This window comes from Hemicordylus capensis, chromosome 4 (genome assembly GCF_027244095.1).
Source record: "Hemicordylus capensis ecotype Gifberg chromosome 4, rHemCap1.1.pri, whole genome shotgun sequence".
In the NCBI taxonomy this organism is placed as follows: domain Eukaryota; kingdom Metazoa; phylum Chordata; class Lepidosauria; order Squamata; family Cordylidae; genus Hemicordylus; species Hemicordylus capensis.
In genome coordinates, this window is record NC_069660.1 from 288,650,221 (window position 1) to 288,671,812 (window position 21,592).

The 21,592-nt window shown below is 44.1% G+C and overlaps 1 protein-coding gene across 46 annotated transcripts in view; it reads left to right on the forward strand.

Moving 5' to 3' along the window:
* Nucleotides 1-10,905: 10,905 nt before the first annotated feature.
* Nucleotides 10,906-21,592, forward strand: part of RIMS2 (regulating synaptic membrane exocytosis 2) — a 741,645-nt gene continuing 730,958 nt past the window's right edge. For all 46 annotated transcript variants that reach the window (XM_053313368.1, XM_053313376.1, XM_053313396.1 and 43 more), the window contains exon 1: nucleotides 10,906-11,098. In XM_053313368.1, coding sequence (XP_053169343.1) covers nucleotides 10,920-11,098 — 179 coding nt within the window. In that variant the 5' untranslated portion in view covers nucleotides 10,906-10,919. The remainder of the gene's footprint in view (nucleotides 11,099-21,592) is intronic.

Below are 21,592 nucleotides of genomic sequence, written 5' to 3' on the forward strand. Positions count from 1 at the left end.
GCCACCTCAAGCCCCTGCTGCCACTGGAGGTGGCATGGCACATCCTTCCATAGCAGCACACCACCACTGCTTCACCTCCCACTTCCTGCTTGATTTTTTTAAAGGAAGAAGTGTGAAGGAGTGGGATGGTGGCCTAGGCCTGCCAATGTACTGCCTTCCAGCAAGCACCTCATTAAGCCTCAAAGGCAGGCCAGTCCTGCTTTCCTAGGGATCCCTTGCTAATTGAGCAAAGAGTCACCTTTTAAAAATGATGATTCTCTTTATTTAGCAGAGGGAGAGCAATTGGCCCTATCCATCCCCAGCACAGCATCCCTCCAGTGGCTATTTAGATTGTAAGCCCTTTGAGGGCAGGGAGCCATTTTATTTATTTTTATTTCTCTATGTAAACCACTTTGGGGACTTTTGTTGGAAAGCAGTACATAAATATCCATAGCAGTAGCAGGGATATTAAAACACATCCTTTTCTACTGTTCTCACTGCTTTTTGCTTAGATTAAGAATCAGCTGTGTCCTTGAGTCATCTTGGCTTAGTTATACATAGGAACTCATTTCTAAGAAAAGAGTTGTTTGGGCTCAGACACCTCTTCCCTGGGAGCCCTTAGCCCTAAGAAGGTTGTGCTTACTGACTTAGTGATAAATTACTTGAACGCTGCACATTTATGTGATTAGAAGATTTCTGTATCACCTCTTCCAACAAACAGCCCTCAGCTGTAGTGTAGCTACAACGTGTATGAAAACATGCCCGGGTCACTCTGCGTTATTATTGCTGAGGGCCCTCAAAACAGACCCCCGACTGACTACTAAGCCCTGGTGAAGCCACCTTCAGAGAAACTTCCCCGGTCCCCGCTGCTCACGGCCATTTCACATAGCCCAGTCGGGCAGCTGCTCCCAACCATTTCAGCATCAGAAACACACAGAGACTATTTGGGTGCTTACTGTTTTGCCTAGAGTTGCTTGGTTTTCAGAATTATTTAAGTTACTGGATGGGTTCATTTTTATATGGTGAGTTGCCTTAAGAATCCCATTTTTGGGCAGAAAGCCGGCAAATACACGTAATCATGAGACACACACCACAGGAGTCGGGCATGAAAGCAAGCCTAGCAAACCACGCAGCAACTAGGCTTTCCGCAGCACTTCCTCCCTCTGCCAATTCGTCATTCTGCATTCACCCTTGTTCCAGCCCAAAGGCCGGCCTCCGTCAGTGTCAGTTCGCCTCATCGCGCCGGACTCCGCCCACTCGGTCTCCCAGCTTACCTGAGCAACCTGCCGGATGGCCAATGGAAGATCGAGGAGGCCCTCCCACCTCCTTGCGCATCGTTTTAGCTGTTGCTGCGGCGGTCAATCTTAGAGGGGCGGGGCCAATCTCTAAGGAGTAGACGGCCTCGACTCCCGGACTCGGTCTCTAAAAAGTCCACGCTTAAGGTGAGGAGGATCTTTATCCTTCCCTACCTCTGTGGTAGTGACGAAAGAAGGTCCCGCCCCTTGTTCATTTCCCCGTGATGATCATAAACGTGATACTATTGCCTCATATAGAGATAGAACATGCCTAGAGTGGAGTCATACACCGTCACTCCAAATTCCAATTTAGGTAGACTCTCATCATAGAGGTTGCAGAAAGATATGACGACGTTTCTCTGCGTTCATAGAGAACCATGACTAATGGCCACTTCCAATGTTCACTAGAAGTTCCTCCTGTGTTTCGCTCTTTTCCCCTATCTCAATGGATTTCCTTTCTTGTTGAGGGGCAGGGTCTTAATGCTTGATGTGGCCTTTCCCACCTTCGGAATGTAGTGGTGGGTCGTTTTCTCTTGCCGTCCATGTCACTGGAGCTTCGTTGAGTTGAGCGGAGAGTCAGTGTTAAGAGTTATACATTTCCCCCCCGCCCAACCATTTTTGGGCTAATTTTATATATTAATACATATTTTGTGCTGCTTATTTTTTTTAAAAAACGTAATAGCTTTATGTCAGGTCATGGGGCTTTGAGCGTAAAACTTCATTATTGTGTTGGTATGGCACCCCAAGGTATTGCGGACCCAATGACCTGCCTAGTATTCAGTAAAATCTGCAGGTTGAAAACAGTTGTGAGGGGAACAAAAAACAACAAATTCACAGAAAGCAAGAATCTTTGTTAAGGGCCTCAGGCAAACCTGTTTTATAAGGCAACATAGTTAGTGCCTCTGTGATCCAGGATAGTTCTCCAGCCCAAGTCAAAATTTGGTCCAGAGATCACCCCCAGAATCTGTAACAACAGGGTTGAGTCCTGTAAAATATAAATTAAGAAGGAAAGTATGTCAGTGACTGTGCCATTTAGCGATCCTTTTATATGGTCCCTTGGTGTGGATGAAAGATTGATTAAGTGCCATCAAGTTGGTGTTGACTCTTAGCGACCACATAGATAATCTCCAGGATGATCTGTCTTCAACTTGGTTTTTAAGGTCTCTCAGTGGGATTAAAGATGGGGCACCATTTATCAGAGCTAAGGATTTTTGGCAAGAGTAAATTTTTTAAACAATATTTTAAATAGCATTTGGAATATTCAGTGCTCTGGTGGGTTTTGGAACAAGAAGCTACATGCACAGATGTGATATCAATTTGCTATGACTACCTAAGAAATATATATTTGTTTTACACCATAAAACTTGCCATTGAACACCCAGGTACATGTCACCTGTTTTCAAACAATGTTTGAAAAGGATCTATGACAATTTGTTGGTTTCACATAATTATTGCTATGAATTAGGTTAGCAGCAACTTTCTGAATAGTAGCTCAATATCTCTGTACAGTGCGAGACAGTTTGTTTCTATCAACCAATGTGAAAAAAACCAACAACTTAATTGCAGGATCCTCAAGATTGTTGTGAAAATATTTAGATGCCACCAACTATCTGTTAGACATTCCTTGTGAAAATATCATCTAAAATCATTTAGCTGTTCCAGAATATGGAATATGAAAATAGGCAAACAAAATCACCGTATGTTGCACTTTCTGCCTGTTTGTTCTATTGCATGAGCCCCTCCCCCACAGCTTGCACACTTTCTGTCTATGATGCATTACAATATCATTTTGGTATTACACTTGCATTGCATGCAGGCCTTGTTCCAGGTCCAAACTCCATGTCTGTACTTCCTCTTTCTACTGTTTCAGCTTCCTCACCCGCATTAGTCTTTAACAGAGTCATTCCCAGCATTTTGAGCACTAATGTTTGGCTCTGTAGCAGCTTTTATAGATGAAGCACCCATAGCCCTTTTCTTCAACCAAAATCAATGTTCGGACTCTCACACACTTTCTTGTCTTTCCCTAGTTTAGGCTGGACTCTGTACATCATCCTCTTCTTTTCTTTTCTGGCCAGATTATATATGGAAAACTTTGCACTATTGTTTTCATAACAATAGAATGAATATATTTTCATGTATGCCTTATTTTATTTCTACCCCGGCTTGATAGTTTCTAACTAGAAAATAACATGTTATGTGTCTGGGAAAGCCTTGTCTGATACTTTATGGACAAGGTCGTAGGCTAATCTAATTCTCTTTTTATATTTAGCATTATTTTATAAAATATATTTATATACCACTTTTCAACAAAAAGAAATGTCAAGTTTACATAGCAACAAATTGTAAGATAGTTCCTTGTCCCAAAGGGACTCATGACAGAAAAGGAAACACAAGGGAGAGACTAGCAACAGCCGCTGGCAGGTATGCTATGCAGAGACAGAAGAGGGATGGTTGAATAGGGACAAAAACCAGCATGCAACACCAGAAAACAGTCACTGGGAGAGAGCTATGCTGAGATGAACAGGGACAATTGCTACCCTCCTGCTAAATATAAGAGCCATACCTTTAAATAGTGCCTCTGTGTGTGCTCAGTTAGTTTGGTTTATGATGCTCATTACATCTCAAGCCTCTGCCATTGCAAAATCCCATTTTACATTTGAAGGCATACAAACATGGATTTCTTTCAAACAGTAGGTAGAGCTGGAAATAACCTGTATACAAATGTATATGGATACTGTATGCCAACATCAGATCAAGTAAAAGGCACACATTCATTTTCATTTTAAGGACAGCATACAAAGCATCTCAAGTAATGTGGACACAGTTTTAAAAAATGTGGTGGCTCTATTATATTTAGCAGGAAGAGAGCAGCTGCCCCTGTTCATCCCAGCATAGCTCCCTCCAAGGCAGGGCTCAGGAAATCCACTCGTCTACCTGTTTATGATGAGTGGGAAATGATGCCTGATAAATTTTATTTATTTATTTATCTATCATATTTTTATGCCACCTGATATGTAAATCTCTAGGCGGTGTACAAAATGAGGAAATGAAAAATATCCTGGCAAGTAATGTACCTACATAGCTCAAGGAACAATCTGATCAGTAAAATGTTTTGTCTGATGGGTGAACTGAGCCAACATTTCTTGATCCCTGATCCCAGTGACTGTTTGCTGGTTTTGCATGCTGCTTTTGTTTTTAAAGATTTTGAGTCCCTTTGATACAGGAAACCATGTTATTCTTTTACTATATAAACAGCTTTGAGAATTCTTTGGGGGGTTAAAAACAATATATAAATATTCTAAATAAGAACAAATTTCTTATGACCCCCATTCGCCTACAGCTGAATTGTCCTACTCTCTTATGCAACTCTGCTATTATATTAGATGTAAGGTTACTTCCTTGATCAGAATGCAGGTGAGCGGAACATCCATTATATACTGTTAGATGTGCTCCTAGTACTATATGGATTTGGCTTCCTTTAGAGGATCACTGAAGGTTTATGGGTCTGTTATATGTGGTTTATTTACAAATACGTAAGTTGAGCATCAGATGAAGGCAAAGAAGCATGTACTCCTACAAGTCAACAAGAAGTCATAAGATCTTCATAGAGAGACCCTTGCTGCTCATAAAGACTTCTAGCTCTTGGCTGTCTCTTTACTTCTCCATTCAGTTTGTGTCTCACATCCAGTATTAACTAGAAGGTGCTAGTCTGGAGTTTCTTCCACTCATCCCCGAGAGTCCCTCCCATTTAGGAAAATCTCCTGGCTTGGTCAGTAATCTGCCTAACAAAGAAATGGTCACATAAAGTTGTATTGTTACACAATTCTAACAAGTTCAAGCAGAAGCAGAACTTGTTCAAGCCTGTGATGGCCTTTTCTTTTGATACCCACTATGTGGAATTCCAAAGGAGGTGAGAATGGCTCCTTCCTTGGCAGTGTTGAATGGTGGTTGAAGATGCTTCTTTTTCAACAGGCTTTATCTGAATATATTTGGAAATTTGGTTGAAGAGCGGTATAGTTATCGCTGGCCAACTGCTAGGGTTCTGTTCTGGCAAAACCTTGCTGTTGGCAAATTAGCGGTTCGTAAGGCATTAAAGACTATGGGAAACAGGGGGTTAGGGAAACTATGACTGCAAAAAGACCTGAACCTCAGGGGTTTACTCGTGAGTCAAATGGGCCGTAACCCAAAATTTGGCTTAAAAAAAAAGCCAAATCTGGCAACAGAGCCTAAAAGTAAAGGGAAAAAATACAAAACATTTGCTAAAAATAACAAAAATCCTGTAATATCACCAAGAGTCAGTAAGAAGAATAAGCAGATTGAACCTCTGGACATTTAACCCCTCCAAAATCACTCAAATGCATTTTAAATTGGCAAGGGACAGCAAGTTCAGCAAGGGACACCAAGAGGAATGAGCACATTGAACCTCTGAACCCCTCCCCCCAAAAATCCCTGAAACCCCTCCAAAATCACTAAGAAACCTTACCAAAACATGGATACTCATCATGGTTGGCAAGACCTGTCACAATTTCCCATCCACATATACTCAAAACTGCGGTTGGTGAAACTGTGGTTGGCAAGGGATCATCATATTGATTATATATTATGCTTTTCTTGATGTTATTTATTTGCCTTATCTGCTTATTTCTTTTTATAGGCTTTCATTATGTTTAAATTGTTGTTGGCCGGCACCTCTTTGAAGGGAAAAGTTAGGTATTCATGTTTAAGATAAATACAAATATGTCTGATTTTCAGTTATCTGAGTTGGTACTTCAGCTGCAAATCAAGCATATACGTCAATCAGCACAAACACTTTCTCATTGACTGATATATTGTCAGATTCCCTGATCTATTCCTTAAGATCATTTTACACATAGGTGAATGTTCTGAAGGAGCAGGTCAAAGAACGGAAGGTACATAATTTATTTGGAAGAGGTACTGAATTATGCTAAGGCAGCTTTGTCTGCCATTTTAAAGCAAACAGCTCAGGATAGAGAAGTGACATATGAGATGTGTAAACAGATCATAAACTGCTGGAGGCAACAATGAGACACATAGGCTGAGGTAAAAAGGGTAGCTCAGGACTGTCTGTCCTCAAATGGAGAAACCCTTCTCTGTCCTTGGGATGCTCTGGGTGAACCCCCAGAAGATATAAAGTGGTAATCACTGCACACTGACAGCTCTTGAGGCAGTTTCGACTCCCATATTGTATTACCTGTGATTATTCTCTTTCCAATCTTTCTATTTCTCCTTTTTGTATCTGCTGAGAAAAAAACTATGCTGTCACTTAAAGTGTAAAGTTGTGCTTTAAACTTAAAGCAGCTACTGGCTAATACTCAGGGCAATGGGGCTCTTGTGGGAAGAAGTTGGACCACTGCAAAACTGTTGAGCTTGTTAGTTGTGTTAAATCTGGAGCTTGTGCTCCAGACTAGTGTTGCATTACCACAAGCATGCTTGTGGTTGTGCAACAACTGTGTAACTGTGGCATGCCTCATTTGTTTTAATGGAAACTTTTGTGCAAGAGTGCTTAGCACAATAACACTCTTGCACAAATTCCTGGTTTTTAGCACAACTAATTTCACATGCTAGTGCAAATGTGTTCATTCTGCAAGCACACCATTATTCTGGAGTATCAGCCACTGTCTGTTGTTTCCTGATTCTCCATTGACTGCACATTTGATGCAGTAATGTCAATTTTATGGAAGGCAAACTAGTGATTCTAATGGCATGTTGGTAGCTGTGGCACTTCATATATATGCAGAATAATCTACACAGCCAAATACTACCTGCCTTACTTCATATAACCAGTGATGCTCATATTGCTGGCTGAAGCATTGATCTAGTCTAGTATTCTGTTCACAACAGTAGTAAACCAGATACCTGCTTGAGAAATACATAAGCAGAACATGAAGGCAATGGTTTCCCATCGTTTGTCTTCAGCATCTAATATATGAGATTCTGTATACTGCCTTGGAGCATGGAGGGTCCATTGAATTATCATGGCTGTTAGATTTAGCAACAGCTATCTTCAATTTGTCTAAGTCTTTAAAATCCACATATTTTGCAAAATATGCTTTATGTTAATAATGTGTTCTGTGAAGTACTTTATTTTGCCTGTCCTGAACTTAGTGTCAATCAGTTTTATTCCATGATCCTGAATTCTCATACTATGAGGAAGAAAAATGTCTCAGCCTATATTTTTTATAAATTTCACGCCCACATAGTTTTTATATTATATTTGGAATGTCTATCTAAAATAATGACGATTCATATTTTTGTACCATGGGAGTGTCATAAGATGCTCCCTTGTGCTGCTCCTGTGATCAGGGCCATCGTAAGGGTGGGGTGAGAGGGGCAATCGCCCCGTGCCGGGACAGGCCCCTCACTGATCGGCAGCCTGCACCTGCTCGGTCACTGCTCCTCCAGACTGCAGGAGCAACTCTTCCAGCCGGGTGTTCCCTGCTGTGCTGCCTTGCCTTGTCACCCCACAATAGTCCCAGCAGCAGCTCAGCAAACACAGTGTAAGCAGCAGGGGTGGTGGTGCAAGGGTTCAGTTGCAGCACCCTTTGTGAATTTCTATCCAGATCGCCAGACAGTTCCTCAGCAGCAGCAGAGACAAAAAAGGGTTAACTGTCAGAAGTGGCACAGGCAATGCGAATTTCTGACACTGCTGGAGAGGAGGGCCCAGGGGCGTAACAAGACTGGAGTGGGCCCAGAGACTATTTTAAAAATTTTAAAACAGGCCCCTCACTGATACACACACACACAAATGCGACTTGCCTCTGGGGGGCCCCTCAAGGCGTGGGGGCCCCCAGGCAGTCGCCTCCCCTTGCCTAATAGTAGTTACGCCCCTGGGAGGGCCCCTAAGCCTGGCTGTGGGTGGCATAGTTGAACCTGCACTATTCCTTCTCTGCTCTCTCACAGTGCTGCTGCCTCCTCCCTACTTCATTAGTAGACTAATGAAGACTCTGTTGTCTTGTTTTTATGTTTGTTTTTAGCTTGATGTTTTTACTGCTTTTTATTGTATGTTTTAATTTTTGTAAACCGCCTTGGGGTTTTCTTTTAACGAAAGGCGGTATAGAAATGTAAAAATAAATAAATAAATAAATAAATAAAATAAAGGCAAACCATGCCAAGATATCTGAGCAAATGTACTATTGCCTGAACTGGAATGTGGTACTGTTTTTGTGATGGAGTCCACGACATGGATGACAGCTATTTAAGGTTTTGGGAGGGACAGCAGGACTCCATGCAAAAATGATAATAACCATTTGTACTTCAGCTGGGTGGCACTGCCTTATACCTTGGTCTTGATTTCTGCTCATATGCAAAATGCGCGGGACGCGGGTCACACTAGTGCCACTTCTTTGTGCTCTTTGTAAGCTGTCAAACACCGTAACCGCCTCCAAACACAGAGCGCCCCACACTTTGCCCTGTTCTTTCTCAGCATGATTCCCCTGGCGTCACGAGCAACCCAGTATCGAAATCGAACTATTATTATTATTAATAATAATATTTAGTGGTGTTTTTTTTTTTAAAAAATGTTGTGCACCACCCAGAGCCTTTGGATGGGGCGCTCTAGTAATGCAATAAATAAATAATAATAAACAAATAACCATATGTTATCCAGTTCCTCTGCCACCTCGAAATATGAAGAGGACTGGGCCGGGCGGCTTAAGGTTATGGCGGGACAATTAATTCGAGTGAGGTGCTGCCTTGAAGACCTGCGGGCGGCGTCTGGGTTCGAGCCGTTTCAGGAACCGAAACTTCCTCAGCTTCCCTCCCCATCTGGGCTGGGCTGGGCTCGGCCTCGGTCATCCGCCGCCCGTGCCCCGTCCTCCTCCTCCATAATATCCTCCCCTGGGCTGGGCTCGGCCTCGCCGCCGCTTTGCCCCGTCCTCCCTCTCATAAGGCGATTTTCTAGGCTCGCCTCCGTTCTCCGGAGCCCCTCCTTTCCTGCTCGTTCTTTTCCCGCCTCCATCTCTCTCTCTCTCTCTCTCTCTCTAGTAAATAGCGGTTGTGTGGCCACGCAGTTCTCTGTCGCCGACGCTCCGCCCCTCCTTCCCCGCCTGCCTGGCTGCCAGGACTCCAGGAGCGGTCGGGCCCAGGCGAGGCCTCCCCGTGCGCGCCGCCCCCCGGTGCTTGGCTGCTACTGCTCCTCCTCCTTGCCTCGCGTGATTCTTATCGCATCCACCACCCCCCCCTGTGCGCTCATAAATAAATAAATAAAATAAAGCCCGCCCGCCCCCTCCTCCTCCTCCTTCTCCCCCGTCGCCGACGCGCGTCGTGTCGGTGTCGCACGCTTGCTCTAGAGTCTCGAGGCTGTGGGAAGCGGCTTTTCCCAGCCCCACTCCTCCTCCTCCCCCAGGCCACCTTCTTCTCCCCCCGCCTTTCGCGCCCTGGGCGACAAGGCAGGAGCGTCGCTGTTGGGGGGTGGTGGTGGTGGTGGGGCAAGAGGGAAAAGGGAGAGCGAGAGCGAGGAGGACAATGAGGCGGAGGCGGACTCCCTCCCCGTGATCCCCGCTTGGCCCCCCTTTTCTCCCCCTCTCTCTCTTTGTGCTTCCTCCCCCCCTTCTTCTCCTTAATTCCGCGATGCGATGGGTTAGGCGGCTCGCAGCCAGCAGCGGAGCTGAGAGAAGAGCAGCCGAGCGAGGCGGCCACGAGAGGCGGCGTCGACGGCGGCGGGGCCTTGCTGAAGCGCGGGTGGCCGAAACGGCAGCAGCTGCTGCTGGTAGTGGAGGAGGAGGAGGAGGAGGAGGAAGCCGCCGGCGGGAGCTGCTTCGCCGCCCCACGGTCCCCTCCATGGACAGAGGGTTGGAATTATGAGCCGGCGGGAGCTGCTGGCGGCGCCTGGGACTCGCCCTCGCCCCCAGGGGTTTTATCCCGCTCTGCGCTGCTCCAGGGTGCCAGCGGGGCTTCTTTCTCCTCATCGCCATCGCCATCACGACAGCACGCGTCAGCCCGGCGCTCCGGCCCCTCCGCCTGCCCCTCGAGCCCCCTGCCCCCCGGCCTCACCCCCAGGGCTCCCCCTGCCCTGGCTCTGGTCTCAGGCGACCTCCTCTCTGGCCAGGACCGGGGGGCGCCTCCGGTGGGCGGCGTGAGCCCCCTGCTCGACCCCCCCAGCCTCACCTCACCCCACTCTATACCCACCCAGCAACCCCACGACCCCTGGCTCACCCCGGCCCTTAACCTTCAGGGTTCAGCACGCCGTGCTTGACTCCCCCACCACCCCTGGCCCCTTCTCATTTGGTCTGGATCCCCTCCTCCGTTTCCCCCTGGGCTCGGCTCAGTCGTCCTCTCCCCATCCCACCCACACCCCCCAACCATATTAATACTGTCTTGACTCTTCTCCCCCCCTCACCAGGGAGCAGGTGACAGGATTTGTGTGTGTTGTATGTGTGTGTGTGTCCCCCTTTATTTTCTCGTCACCCAACGCACCCCTCCCCCCCCAAGGACGCTGCTCTCCCCCACCCCCACCCCACAGCAGGGCATTAATTAGGCTGCCGATTGATTTAAAACGTATATTGATTTGTATGTATTTCACACAGCGCCGGTGGCGGCGGCTGCTTGAGCTGCTGCTGCTGCCACCGCCTGAGTTAGCCCAGTGTTTGCCACGCTAGAGTGTTGCTGAAGCTCCATCCACCAAATATGTCGGCTCCTCTTGGGCCCCGGGGCGGCCCCGCTGCTGCCGCTGCTCCTCCTCAGCCTCCTCCACCTCAGTCCGAGATGCCCGACCTCAGCCACCTCACGGAGGAGGAGAGGAAGATCATCCAGGCCGTCATGGATCGCCAGAAGAAGGAAGAAGAGAAGGAGCAGTCCGTGCTCAAGTAAGGGCGACTTTCTTCCTCCCGCGTTGGCTGGTTGGCTTGTTTGTTCGGTGCTGGGTGGCCCATTCATTGAGGAGAGGGCGAGGGAGGCTTTCCACCCCTCCCGGGGGCATCGCCTGTATCGTGTGCGGGCAGGCGGCGTGGTGTGTGGTGGTGGTGGACGACTCCGGATGGGAGTGATTTGGGGGAAACCGGAGGCTGCTTGAGACTCTGTGCATGTGCGCCGGGTGGTTGTGGCTGCTTTTTTGCCCCGTCCATCCTGGCTGGAGGGGAGGGAGGGAAAGGGCAAATGGCTCCCTCCCCTCCACGGGTTTGAGGCTCCTATTCGCCGCCAAGGCATGGACTGGGGCCAGGCACCCAATATGGCCGCACAGGTACTGTTGTAACCCGGTGTGTGTGTGTGTGTGAAGCTGATGGTCTAATAAATAGGCGGCGGCCGGCGTGGCGACTGAGGAAGGGGTCTCGCACAAACCAGGCTCACACGAGCATCTCGCCGCTCCTGGAACGCGGCGCCTTCCGCCGCAGCCGCCACCCCAGGGCTCTGCCCCCGCGGTCTCCTCCTGCTGCCTCGTCTGCCTCTTGCCGCACACCCTGAGCAGAGCGGAGATGCACCGCCGAGGCCTAGGCTTTCTGCTGTCTGGCTCCTGGTGGGTTTGCAAGAGCCGCCATTTTCCTCCAACAACGTGTAGCCCTCCCACCCCTGCTTCGCCGGCTCCTTGCTGCCCGGCTGGAGCAGCCCTTGTCCCTGCACCTGTGGGTCCCACACTGGCGCGGAGGGCGCACGCCTTGCAGGCGGCAGGAGCAGGCGCCACGGAGGCACAGTTGCCGAGCTGATCAGTAAACTTCAGCACCAGGGAGCTGTCCAAGCCGGCTTGGAGGAATGGTTTCTGGTCTTGCTCATACTTCCTCTCCCTCTCGGCTCCATTATCTCTTTTCAGATTGGTTCAGCACTGGTCCGTTTGTCAGTGGTTTCAGAAAGTTCCATTTTTTTCCTGTGAATTGTTGTTTCTTACATATATGGGTTGTGAACAGAGAATTTCCCTGACTGCCTGAAATGCAAACTTGTTTTGTGCTCTTGCAACATGTTCCTTATTTTTTGGTCTATCCTAGGAACTATTATTTATATGGAGTTATTGGTTTTGTAAAAGGGATAGTCTTTGACTTTTCTGCATTTCACAAACATCATGTAAGCACACATGAAAATATCCCCTTTTCCCTTATGTAATGGCCATCCTGACCTCTAAATTATTCTTCATTGCTCTATGAAGAAAAAGTTATTACAATACTGTTTTAATACATACAACTGTGCTTTTATTTTGAGAAACAGACATAGTGTAATATTTTGTCACAGAATAAATGCTTGTGAGTTTAAATAGTGCTAAAAATATCCAGCCAAATTACTAGGCAGTCATAGTAATGTTAACCCATTGTCTTTTTGAACTGCTGATTCAAAATCTGCAGCTTAAAGCTTCCTCTTGGCTTTTGGGCTTAGATGATGGCTTGTGTTGGAATAAGTGTATCATCAGTAACATAGTAGTGGACAAAAACATTGTGTTCAAGTAATTTTTATCTGTATATGAAGGACAGTTGCTTAAAGTCTTCACTCCACTGCAAAACTTAATAACAACAAATAATATTAAATAAAATAAAATAAATAAATGAGATGTCTGTGCTTTGAAGAAAGCCAGCATCATTTTATATATAAAAAACAAATTATCTTTTCCTACTTCAATCCTCAATAATAATTTGGAAGTAATATATACAATCAGCAGACATTTGTAGACATTAGGCTGCTACATCTTAAAATTTGCATTTTAAAAATAAAACATCTATAAATCCATCAGATTAATAATGTACAGTTTTGCTTTTAAACTATGAAAGCAAGCAGTGATATCGTCAATAAGTGAATAGCAGCATTAATATTAAAAATGTATTTGGCACCTTTGTAGTTACTAGCTGTATGTGTATAACAGTCTCTGTGACAATAACATAATTTTGATTTTCTTAAACAAACAGTTGGAATATGATGCTTGTTTTAAACTGCAAATACATTGTGTAGGTACAAATATATATTTAAAATAATTTTATTTTATAATTGAAAGATCCATAATTATTATTCATAGATTAATGCAGAGTTGCTCAGCAATAGTTTGTGAAAGGGTGACTCAAAAAGACATAAGTAAAGGTTTAAATCTGTAAGTAAAAACGTCTTGTGATTAGAGCACAATCCAATTTATAAGAGAAGAAATGCATACAGTTGCAAAATGTACTAGATTGATATTTCATTAGCGGAATTTAGATATTCATATACCTTCGCATTCATTTCATAATAATATCTCTTCCAGACAGTTGAGTATGGGAAAGAGGGAAGACCTTCCCACTTAAAATATAACTGTAATATATGATGCATGGATTCATTGTGGTTTGTTAGCATTTAAAGCTGGTATGGGATCAGTCAGACAGCTTGTCAATTTGTGTTTTCTTGTGAGGTCTTAACAGGAGATCTTAGATAGCCATCTGAATCCTGATGATAACTGTACAGGGAACAGCATACAGAATGACATGTGCTGATGTAGCTGGAGCAGCAAGTATGAGGCAAGTGAGGAGATCCATCATGCTATCCTGCATGCTAGTGGAAATCTAATCCCAACTCCTTACTATAAAGAAATTGTACATTTGTGGTAGCATAGCTGATTCCATGGTGGCTCAAAAATGAGTAAGCTGAGTTGTTCCTAGTCCCACCCTCATTGCTCTTCTACATGTTTGTTTTTGTGCAGGGCAGCAGTATTACATTATTCCTCTAGACTGGTTCTGGTGATAGTAGCCATTCAAGGCAGAGTAATGCACCTGTTGCTGTATTGGTACAACATTATGGGCATTTACGTTGTGCTGTTTCAATGCTGCACATTGTGACTTAAGTTGCACATGATGATGCTTTGGCTCTTGACCTCTTGTTTGCTAGTACAATGATAAAACGTTTTTAATAATATGGTGGTTTGAAAAGAGAGATTATTTCTTTCTCCGAAGTTTTATTTTCCCCCTCTGGTTGAATTGTTTAATGTTAGAAGATGAGTGCATAAATCCCTCACAATTTTTTAATGCTTAAAAATAAATACATTGTGCTGATGCTTGAGGAAGGCCAGTGTGACAGTGCAAATCTAGATATGTTTGTTTCTTTTTCTTATAATAAGTGAAAACATAATCTAAGTTTTGTTTTTTCTAGCCTAATAAGGTAACTCTCTTTAAAAGGAAGAAGTAACTTACAGGTTTGTTTTCTGTGTCTTAAAGAAATATTGAAAATGCTGGTCAGTCAGTTTGGCTATCTCAGATATCTCCTTCATTTGCAAAAAATTCATTGGAATTAAATATATTTTTGCATGTAAGATGACTTATTCTAGAAATTGAGCTGACACTTGTAGACTTCTTATCAAAACTTTTTTGTTAAATGTAAGAGATACAGTTCAAATGTTTTAGAAACAGTGAAGAATGGAAACTAGCTGAGTGGTTAGCTCTCTTCTGTTTTTCTAGTGTGCTATTTCTATTTTATTCAGATTGTCTAATGACTCTGTCACTATGGTATTTGAGTGCTTACTAGAAGAGCATTCAACAGTGTCACTAGCATCTGTCACATCAATTTTTTTTCTTTCTTCCTCTATCCAGGGCAAAATTATGCATGGCCTTATACATGTATGTCTGTATATCCCTTAACACTCTGCAGCCCCTCCTTTTCCTGCTTTGCTTTGTTTGAAGAAACAAAGAGAAGTGGTGCAGAGTTGGAATCAGCAGGAGTTAATACTGATAAGGTCAGCATCCACTCCTGCTGGGATTTGCTGGAAGATGATGATGTGAAATGGCTATTTTGCAGAGGCACCTGTTTTTGACAGATTGTGTTTTTTGAAGGCACTTTGTGAAGCCATGCAGTGTTCCTGTGGAGGAAAAGGGACCTTTATTGGTTTGTACTGTGTTTATCCAGAGTAATTCTGCTGCGGTTGGGAAGGGATCTCACTCTCTTTTAAAAGTACCTTATTTATTGAATAGCTGAGAAGCTGATATTGCTGTTAATCTTATGTGCCAATTGCAGTAATTGTTACCAATTGCTTGTCTTTCATTCACTTGCCACACTTGTTCTGTGGACTAAAACACAGGCCTAGAAGGTTTTCTCATCTGTGTAATATTGTTGGTGTATATTAAAGTATGTCATTTTGTCTGCAAGCCAATTTCTTCCTACAAGACACTAAACATTTAGTAGTGCAGCATTATTTTATTTATGGTATCAGGAATGTAGGAGGCTCCCAACAGCGTCAGATCAACAATCCTTCTAAAACAGTATTCTGCCTCTAATCATTTATTTATTTTATTTAAAAATTCACACGTACCCTGGTTTTCTCTTATTGATTCAAATCATCTTGAAACAAAAGTTAAAGCAATTATAAAACTCATTGTAAAAACAATATCAAAAAGCAACGGTAACTCATGCCTTTGTTACCTTTCGTTTGGATTACTGTAACACGTTCTACCTAGAGTTGCCTTTGAAAACAATTCGGAAGCTTCAACTAGTCCAGAACGCAGTGGCCCGCCTCCTTTTGGGTGGCTGTAGATTTGATAGTGTCACACCTCTTTTACGATCGCTGCACAGGTTGCCTGTTCGTTTCTGGGTCCAGTTCAAAGTGCTGGTTCTCACCCACAAAACCCTTATGGGCTTAGCACCTGTATACCTCTGGGAATCACCTCTCTTGGCTGGTTGTATCCTGGCCTGTGAGGTCTTCTCAGCTAGCCCTCCTTAATGTCCTGGGCCCTGGTGTAGTGCGTGGTTCCTGGATCCGTAGGAGGGCCTTCTCTGTGGCTGCCCCTCTTCTTTGGAACACTACCCCCCGCCAATTCATTCAGCCCCCTCCCTGGCTGCTTTTAAGGCCCTTCTTAAGACCCACCTGTTTCGCCAGTTGTTTGCCCTTTAATGATGATGATGATGATGATGATGATAATTTTGAAATTGATTGTCATTGTCATTGTTCATCGCCTAGAGGAGGCAGTATATAAGAAAATTTTAATATAGTTTTAAACCGTTTTAACTGGAACTGCTGTGTGGTTTTTTATATTTATTATTTATTAGACCACACACCATTTCAGTTCCAGTGAAAAACTATATTTCACAGCACACATCAAGTGCTGGAGAGTTGAGAAAAGACTTGTTGGAAAAGCCAAATATGGGGAAGCAGAGAATCCAGAGAAGCAGCCAACTAAGTCTGACTGGGGATGGAATTCTGGATTGGGAACCACCATTGAGAATGCCCTTTTTCTCATGGCTGCCAGATAAACGTCTGCGGGAGATTGCACATGCAGGAGAGCCTCTCTGAAAGATCTAATGGGTCGGGTAGACTCAAGTGGGAAAAAGCGATCCTTTAGGTACCCTGGCCTCAAACCATTTAGGGTGTTAATTGTAATTGCATTCCCAATTCTGAGGCCCAGTTAACACACAGTCCCTCCATAGGTGTGCTGGGGAAGCTTTAAAAGCTTCATCATTGCTGCTATATCACAACATAAAGCAAGAAACAGTTGTACACATGGTTGATTTGTGGAAATCTTCCCACTCAAAAATGCGGGTAAGACTGTGGGAATTATTCATTCATTCAGCAGGATCATGCATCGCAAGTATGGTGGGAGTAAATGAACATCCATGTTTCCTTACCATCTAAATGTAGGGGCCATACATGAATTGAACCTAAGATTGCTGCAATAGTTGTGCCAGAGCAAATCTGAAAGCTCTGACATTATGGTGTTGCAGAGACAGTGTCAGATTGATGTGCTGATGCAGATATGTAGGGTTTGGGTACCAAAGGACTACTATCCTCAGCAAGAAGATTTTACCATGTTACTAATACTAATACATTAGGAATATTCCTGCCTTCTGTCAAACTGACTACAGACCTTTGAGTTCCAAGCATTTGTGAAGGTGGGGTTATGAATACATAGTTGATTCTGCATTCTAAAGCTGTTGAAGGTTGATTTTAATTGGGGAATCCCTTATTCTAGAATTATGAAAAAATAGTATAACAATATTTCCTTATTTTTTCCAAGCCATTAATGGTTTGATAGCTCGAGAAAAAATATTTATTATTTATTTATTCAATGTATATATTGTCCTTCCAAAAGTGGCTCAGGGCAATTTACATTAAAATTAAAAACACATAATAAAACAATTAAAATAAAAGAAATTATCTAAACCAGATTAAAATTAAAACTAGATATTAAAAGCCAGGCTAAAAAGATGGGTCTTTAAGACTCTCCTGAAGGCCTCCAAAGAAGATAATACTCTTATATCCACGGGGAGTATGTTCCACAATGCAGGGGCGACAACTGAGAAGGCCTGATCCCAGGTCACCACTAGATGAACCGGAGGCATCTGAAGGTGGACCTCTCCTGATGATCATAAAGAGCAGCAGTAATCTTGTAGAGAAAGGTATGCTTTTAGGTAACCTGGACCTTAGCCATTCAGGTCTTTAAATGTAATAACCAGCACTTTATACTTTGCCCGGAAACATATCTAAAACTTGGCCAATGCATTGTTTTAGACTCTTGGAAGGGACCCTCCTGTTATATTGTTGCTGCCCTGTGATTAGTTGAGTATGCTGTAGGTATGCTTGGGTTGTCCAAAGATGGGGAGGCAGGGAGAGTCTCTGGGGCAGCTATTCCAGTGATGGTAGAGAACTGACCGAGATTTGGTGCTGACAGATCAATAGGTCATAATAGGGGAAGGGAAGTTAATAATTTAATTGTGGTTTTCCCCTCAGTCAGGCCTACTACTTATTTGACCTTGGAGAGCAATGCCTACAGCTCACAGAACCTCACTTTATTGCTTTGTAATGCCAGGTCAGTCTGAGATAATCCATGACTTGATCTTAGATGAAGATGCCGACCTGGTGTGCGTTATGGAGACCTGGTTGGGAGAGGCTAGTGGCCCGTTTTGGTCCCAGCTCCTCCCAGTGGGTTACTCCATGGTGGAGCAGGTGAGAGGATGTGGGAGAGAAGTTGGGGTGGCTGTGATCTATAAGAATACTATTTACCTTACCAGGATCCCTGTCAGGGAATTGGCCTATATTGAATGTGTGTTCCTAAGTCCAGGGATCAAGGATAGATTGGGACTTCTGTTGGTATACCGATCACCCCGTTGTCCAACGGAGTCCCTAACTGAGCTGACGGACCTGGTTGCTGAGCTGGCACTGGAGTGGACCAGGTTGTCTGTAGTGGGGGACTTCAATGTCCATTTTGGGACCGGGTTGTCAGGGGCAGCTCAGGAGTTCATAGCGACCATAATGACTATGGTCCTATCCCAAGTGGTCTCTGGACTGATGCATAATGCAGGTCACATGTTCAGCTTGGTGTTTTGCTCTGATCAGGGTGGTGTCCCGTGGGTGGGGACCCTTGTTATTTCTCCCTGTCATGGATGGATCACCACTTGGTTAAGGTGGTGACAACCCACAGCCACAACCCACCTCTGTAGGGGTGAAGGACCCATTAGATTGGTCCACCCGAGAAGGTTATTGGATCCAAAAGGATTCCAAGAAGACTTGGAATGGTTTCAAGCTGGCTCTGCTAGTGATTCTGTCAATGCTCTGGTGCAAATATGGAATAATTAACTTACTAGAGTGGTAGAAAAAATCACTCCTAAGCATCCTCTCCAACCTGCGTTAAAGTTGGCCCCATGGTATTTGGATGAACTGTGGGAGTTGAAGTGGCAAGGTAGACGACTAGAGCACAAGTGGAGGAAGACTCGGGGCAAATCCGATAGGTTGCAACACAGAGCCCATTTGAAGACCTGTGCTCTGGCAGTGCAGACGGCATAGAAGCAGTTCAGACAGTTCTGCCTGCATTGCTTCTGCAAATTCATGTCTAGCTGAGTTGTCTAGGGTTGTGAGGGGGCTAGTTCATGCCCCCTCCGCCTTGAATAAGAATTTGGAATCACCTGTTACTTGCTGTGATGTTTTTAATAACTTTTTTGAAGATAAAATATCTTGCATTCGTGCTGAACTAGACTCCACAGTTACTGCAGAGTCTATCATAGAGGTGTTCAGCAAACCCTCTTGTAGGCTCATTTTCAGTTTGTTACTTCTGAAGATGTGGACAAACTGCTTTGGTCTGTACGCCCTACCACCTGCTCTCTTGACCCTTGCCAACTTGGCTTATTCCGTCTGACTGTCATATTATCAGATAGGGTCTGGTAAATATCAAATGCTTCTCTGAGGAAGAGCAGGATGCCTCCTTGTCTTAAGAAGGCTATTATTAGACCTTATTTGAAGAAACCTGCATTGGATCCCTTAGAGTAGCTAATTACAGACCTGTCTCTAATCTTCTTTGGTTGGGCAAGGTGATTGAGTGAGTGGTTGCTTCTCAGGTCCAGGCAGTTTTGGATGGCACAGATTATTTAGATCCTTTCCAGACTGGCTTTCACGTGGGCTATGGGGTTGAGACTGCCTTGGTCAGCCTGATGGATGATCTCTAATTGGTGATCGACAGAGGGAGTGTGGCTCTGCTGATCCTTTTGGCTCTCTCAGTGGCTTTTGATATCATGTTATCCTGCTGGGTTGTTTGAAGGAGGTGGGATTGGGTGGCACTGTTTTACAGTGGTTTGTTCCTACCTCTCTGGCAGATTCCAGATGGTATCACTTGGAGACTGTTGTTCTGAAAAGCGAGAACGAAAGTGTGGGGTTCCACAAGGGTCCATACTGTCTCAAATACTTTTTAACATCTACATGAAACTGCTGGGAGAGATCGTCAGGAAGTTTGGTCTGGGATGTTATCAATATGCTGATAACACCTAGATCTATTTCTCCATACCGGCTTCATCCGTAACTGGTATGAGTGCCTGCCTGTAGGCAATATTGGGCTGGATGAGGGATAACAGGCTGAAGTTGAATCCAAGCAAGACAGAGGTACTGTCTGTAGGGGGTCGGGATCCGAGAGATGACTTAGATCTGCCTGTTCTGGATGGGGTTTCACTCCCCCGAAAAGATCAGGCTCGTAGTTGAGTGCTCCTGGATCTCAAACTCTCCGTGGTTTCTCAGGTTGAGGATGTGGCCAGGAGTGCTTTTTAATCAGCTTCGGCTGATACGCCAGATACATCAATTTCTGGAGACTAATGACCTTAAAACAGTGGTGCATATGCTGGTAACCTCTAGGCTTGACTACTGTAATGTACTCTACATGGGGCTGCCTTTGTACGTAGTTTGGAAACTACATTTGGTTCAGAATGAGGCAGCCAAATTGGTCTCTGGGTTTACCTGAAGAGACCATATAACACCGATTCTAAAAGAACTGTGCTCTCTGCCGATATGTTTCCGAACAAAACACAAAGTATTGGTTATTACCTATAAAGCCCTTAATGGCTTAGGCTTAGGGTACTTAAGAGAGCACCTTCCTTTTATCATGAACCCTGTTGCCTATTAAGATCATCTGGAGATTATTGCCGCCAACTCGTTTGGTGACAGCTCAGGACTGGACCTTCTCTGTGGCTGTCCCTGGGCTTTGGAACGCACTCTCTATAAATAAGAGCTTCTCCTTCTCTGTTTGTTTTTAGGAAGACCCTGAAGATGCACCTATTTTCCCAGGCTTTTAACCGAAATATAATTTTTAAAATTTTAATGTGTTTTTATCTATTATGATTTCTATCTATCTATCTATCTATCTATCTATCTATCTATCTATCTATCTATCTATCAAATTTATATACCACCCAAACTTGAGATTTTATATTAGGCAGTATATAAATTCAATAGATAAATACATTAATTTTATCATTTATTTATTTAATATATTTCTATACCGCCCCAAACCAAAGTCTCGGGGCGGTTCACAATCATAAAACAATACAAATAAACAAAACATTAAAATCAATTAAAACTCCAAAAAGCTGCCTAAAACAAAAACAATTTACAATATTTAAAATTACAAAAGCTAAAAAGCCTGGTTAAAAAGATGAGTCTTCAAAGATCTTTTAAAAACCGCTAGAGATGGGGAGAGTCTTAGGTCAGCGGGAAGTGCATTCCAAAATCTCGGAGCGATAACTGAGAAGGCCCGTTCCTGAGTGGCCACCAAACAACTTGAAGGCAGCCACAGACAAGCCTCCCCTGACGAGCGCAGTGGACGATGGGGATCGTGCAGAAGAAGTTGCTCTCTTAAATACCGTGGGCCTAAGCTGTTTAGGGCTTTATAGGTTATAACCAGCACTTTGTATTTTTCCTGGAAACCTATTAGCAGCCAGTGTAACACCTGTAATATAGGAGTAATATGGCCTCTTCGAGATGACCCAGAGACCATATCTATATCTATATCTATATCTATATAATTAATAAATAATATTATTTATTATTAACTAGTAATTTTAAGCCCGTTAAATTAACAGGCGCTAGTAGGGTTGTGTCGATCTGTTTGTTAGATCTGTATTTCATCCTCAGCAAGGTTTTTTTCTTTTCCTTTTTTGGGGGGGGTGCTTGTGTGTCA